The 3,885-nt window shown below is 37.8% G+C and overlaps 1 protein-coding gene across 1 annotated transcript; it reads right to left on the bottom strand.

Annotated features, from left to right (window-relative positions):
- Positions 1–658: 658 nt before the first annotated feature.
- LOC136940799 (small integral membrane protein 10-like protein 3) lies at positions 659–3,236 on the bottom strand. Its single transcript, XM_067233112.1, has 2 exons — positions 2,929–3,236; positions 659–2,616 (listed from the first exon to the last, which is right to left on the bottom strand). Exons 1-2 carry the CDS (start codon positions 3,106–3,108, stop codon positions 2,596–2,598), a joined length of 201 nt encoding a protein of 66 aa, XP_067089213.1. The 5' UTR covers positions 3,109–3,236; the 3' UTR covers positions 659–2,595.
- Positions 3,237–3,885: the final 649 nt, after the last annotated feature.

A 3,885-nucleotide genomic window follows, 5' to 3' on the forward strand; every position in this document is an offset into this window, starting at 1 on the left:
GAAACAACATGATGTGCAGACAGAAATCCAATTGTAGGCGCACCAATACTCAAAATGCATGAAAAGTCATTTTTCCATATTGAGGTTAATTATCATACTGTGTTACACACATTCAAAGCAACATATGGATACAACACACACACACACCTGGGTGGCCTAATAATCAACACAAGCCCCTTCAGTGAAATGTATGTCAAAGGTTCACACACTAACAGTCCCAACATGCAAGTTAAACACAACCACAAATGCCTAAAGCTAAAACATTGCCACCTAATCTTCATTCCCATTTTGTTGATGTACACATGCTTTTACGTTGAATTTAGAGAAAGTATAGCCCGGTTTATCCATAATCTATCTCTCACTCTTGCTCTCTCTCTTTCCTTTTTTAAATGTTAAACCTATTAAAACGTTTTCCTGTGTCAAATCCCAGAGAAATAAATCTTTTTTTTCCCAGGGGGAGGAGGCTGAATAGAATTCCGTGGAGAATTAAGAGTGCAGTTGCCTTGACAACCCTGGTTGATTTTACACACTATTATATAGGAATATATAACTGTAATAGCCTGGCTTTGAAATTACTGTGCGAGACGTTTTTGCAGGGCACTGTTCATATAGTGAGACGTGTAAAATAAGAATAGTGGGAAAGGCCAACTTGGCCATTTTATATAATACCCAATCACACACCCACATTTAGCAATACGCAGAGAACAGCAACATAGCTCTTTAAACTAATTTAGCGGCAACTAATAACAGACCACCCAATCATTGTGTTAGAACATTAGTATAACATCCTGGTTGCTTTGATTACAATATAAATTCCCATTCACTGTAACTGCGAACAACAGACAAATAAATTCATGATCTTCCCAAATAGACATCATTCGCTCTTTCATCTTCATAAAATGTGACAGCTGTTCAATGAAGGAGAGTGATTAAATGTTTTGTAGAAATGCTCTGCATATCTTTACATTTGTTTGCTTTTTGAAAAAACTCTGTATTCTGTGCAAAAATATCTTTACTGTGCAAAAACATTACACACCAATATCTGTCTCAGAATAATCATTTAATGCATTTGGTCTAAACACATTGTGTAAGATAACCAATGGAATATGGAAGGTTTAAATTTAGCAGAGGCTCTACTTTTTGCATATTTGTATGCAAAATCTTTATAATCTTTGAAAGTATAAAACATACACATTTTAACGTACCCAGGTTTTGCATTGACGTCAATAATGTCCATCCAAAACTATAATACTCTGAGGGCTACAATACTGTAATCCACGTCAAATAGATTAATGATTGACCTAAAAATCAAACAGTCTCATGGGAGTTCATCTGCTTTAATGACATGATGCCCTGAACTAGCAAGCATTACCTTCCGTTATTTTTTGCTAAGTAAAAGATATGTGAACTGGACTGGGTTCACAAATCATTTTGCAACCTGAAAATTGTGAACCTGAAAAAGTGGAGAATTGGAGCTCTGTTTAAAGAGTATATGAATATTTTAAGAACTTTAATTATAGTTAATTGGCCAGAAGTTAAATTATTTTTTCATAATTTAATTAGGTAAAATCCTACAACAATATTTACCTTTTTAATACAGACTATAAGAATTTACAAATTCATTACAGAGAAAACAGACATACAAATCAAAGCACATCCAACACAATTATATAAATGATTTTGAAAGTATCACTATTGAAATGCCATAAAATCTAGTTCCACAAGACCTTGACAGAATTCTGTGATGTGTGTGGAAGCCTGTATGAGTGCATGACCAGGTCTGCACATCTTTTTCTTACACTGAAAAATCAATGACTCAAAAGTCATTGTGTAGATTATGTGATGAGATAGCTTGATACTGTAACATACACGCCCCCTACTTCTTGATGGACAGAAAACCATTTTAGAATTGTCCCAAGTGTAACAATGCCCTGCTGCTTCTTTACACCTCCCTAACACTCAGTAAGTCGAAGTTGCTACAACCCCTGTGAACAAAGAGCATGCTCTGGTTTGTGTCATGCTGTGTGAGATGCTACATTTAATTTTAAACTATAGGACCTCTGATGACATAATTCCAGTTTCCCCTTCTAAAAGTGTTTGCAGGTGACTAAACTTTCTGATGATTTTCTTCATAACAGCACTCTGACAATTAAGGAAGGAATGAGAGAAAGTCCCAAAGATGTTTGTTCCATTGTCGGCATCATTTCCATTCTTAGGTCCTTCTGTCTGTGACAGATAAGGCAGTATAAAATTCCACCAGTAATTTTTCCCTTTTTCTTCAGACTGGAGAACTGACTCCAGAGCATCAGGTGGTAAGATGGCTGTGAATCAATACAAACTCACATATCCCTTCCTGCCCCTGCTATGGATGATAGCATCATGGTGACCTTCCACAGCAAAGGTACTGGGTTCCTATGACAAGGGCTGAGCGAGACAATGTGTCTCACTGCGTATCGTCATAGCCATCCCTGACATTAGTGCCCCCCTTATCCACCTTGCGGAGTTAGCTATTCAGCTGAGTCTTTGAGAAGTGCAAGATGACCATGCACATTACTGCACAAAGGCCCTCTTGGTATGACTGATAGCAATGTAAACTCAATGAATTTCGATATGGACCTGTAAGTGAAAAGAAGAAAAAAAAGTCAAAGTCATGCCAAACTGAACAGTTGAGTGAATGTTGCTGCAGACGGCATTCCTAATGTAAGCACGACAAATCGTGTCAACATCCAACGTTCAGATTCTGTGCTATCGTGGCGTTTTGGGGTAACATGCTAAACAATTGTAACCCAGTAGCCTATGACATTGAATGGGCGTATGCTTTGCAAATTGCATTTATTGATCTTGCCAAGTTAGCTGAGCCAATATTAAATGACACTACAAATAACTACAAAATAGATGCAGCACAGATTGTTTTATTTAATTCCCCACCTGCAATCGCACGTTGAACATCATCGAAGCAATAAGGTAAAGATACGGAAATCTGATTCGAAGTCGCCATGCCAAATCAAAAAATATCAACAAAGTCCTCGTCAAACCTTTTGAAAACACTCCGTAAGTCCGACCAGCAGACCCCGAAAAACGGAACACTAAATACGACAGACCCGCCATAAGACGATGTCTATCACGGCAATCACAGCTAAATTATTAAAACTAGCTTGCTAGTCAATAACATGTAACAAATGCATCTTGATCAATCTCCATGATTGCCTGAGACCTGAAAAACTCATGTCTTGAGATCCAACCCAGCCGCTCGTATCGCGTTTTGGTTACACGGAAGATAAACAGTGTGACCCACGGAAGTAGGCTATAAACTATTTTGGTGTTACATAATAAAATAACCGTGTCCGCAACATGGGCTTTAGTTGTGCGTTAGGGTTAGGGTACACATACGTACACATACGTAATGAATAACACTTTACACATGAGAATATTGTGTTCTCATGTCATTTGTATAAATTATTATGGGCGCATACGTATTCTCTCAGGAAACGGTCTACTACGTGTTCTAATTTAAGATTACTTTTACTAGGCTTTCTTTCATTACATATACATTTACTTTTTAGTTTAGTTCAATTTCCCGAATCGTCTTCATTTAGATCTATCACGATATAGGTCCCAGTGGGGCAACTGTCAGTGGAACTGTTTTTGTTAGTAGGCCTACATATCATCAAATAAAGTGTGTGCCAAATTATATGGCAAATTCGGCCTTGTGCCTAGGCTAATGGTTAAACACGTTTTGTGCGTTTAACTACCTAGTTTAATCAAAACAGTGAATGTGAGGGATACATTATGTGGGAATGGGCTATTCCATTTGCCCCGTAGGGTGAGTGCGTGGGCGTCTGTAGTTGAGCAGGAAGTTGTTTGCCTTTACCGCTATCCAGATTA

Source organism: Osmerus mordax, chromosome 3 (assembly GCF_038355195.1).
Source record: "Osmerus mordax isolate fOsmMor3 chromosome 3, fOsmMor3.pri, whole genome shotgun sequence".
Classification (NCBI taxonomy): domain Eukaryota; kingdom Metazoa; phylum Chordata; class Actinopteri; order Osmeriformes; family Osmeridae; genus Osmerus; species Osmerus mordax.

Excerpts from the sequence above, each read along its gene's own strand:
- LOC136940799 (XM_067233112.1), bottom strand. The coding sequence starts at position 3,108 with ATGGCGGGTCTGTCGTATTTAGTGTTCCGTTTTTCGGGGTCTGCTGGT. Across the intron at positions 2,617-2,928 it reads TGTTCAACGTGCGATTGCAG|GTCCATATCGAAATTCATTG; the intron begins GTGGGGAATTAA and ends TTTCACTTACAG.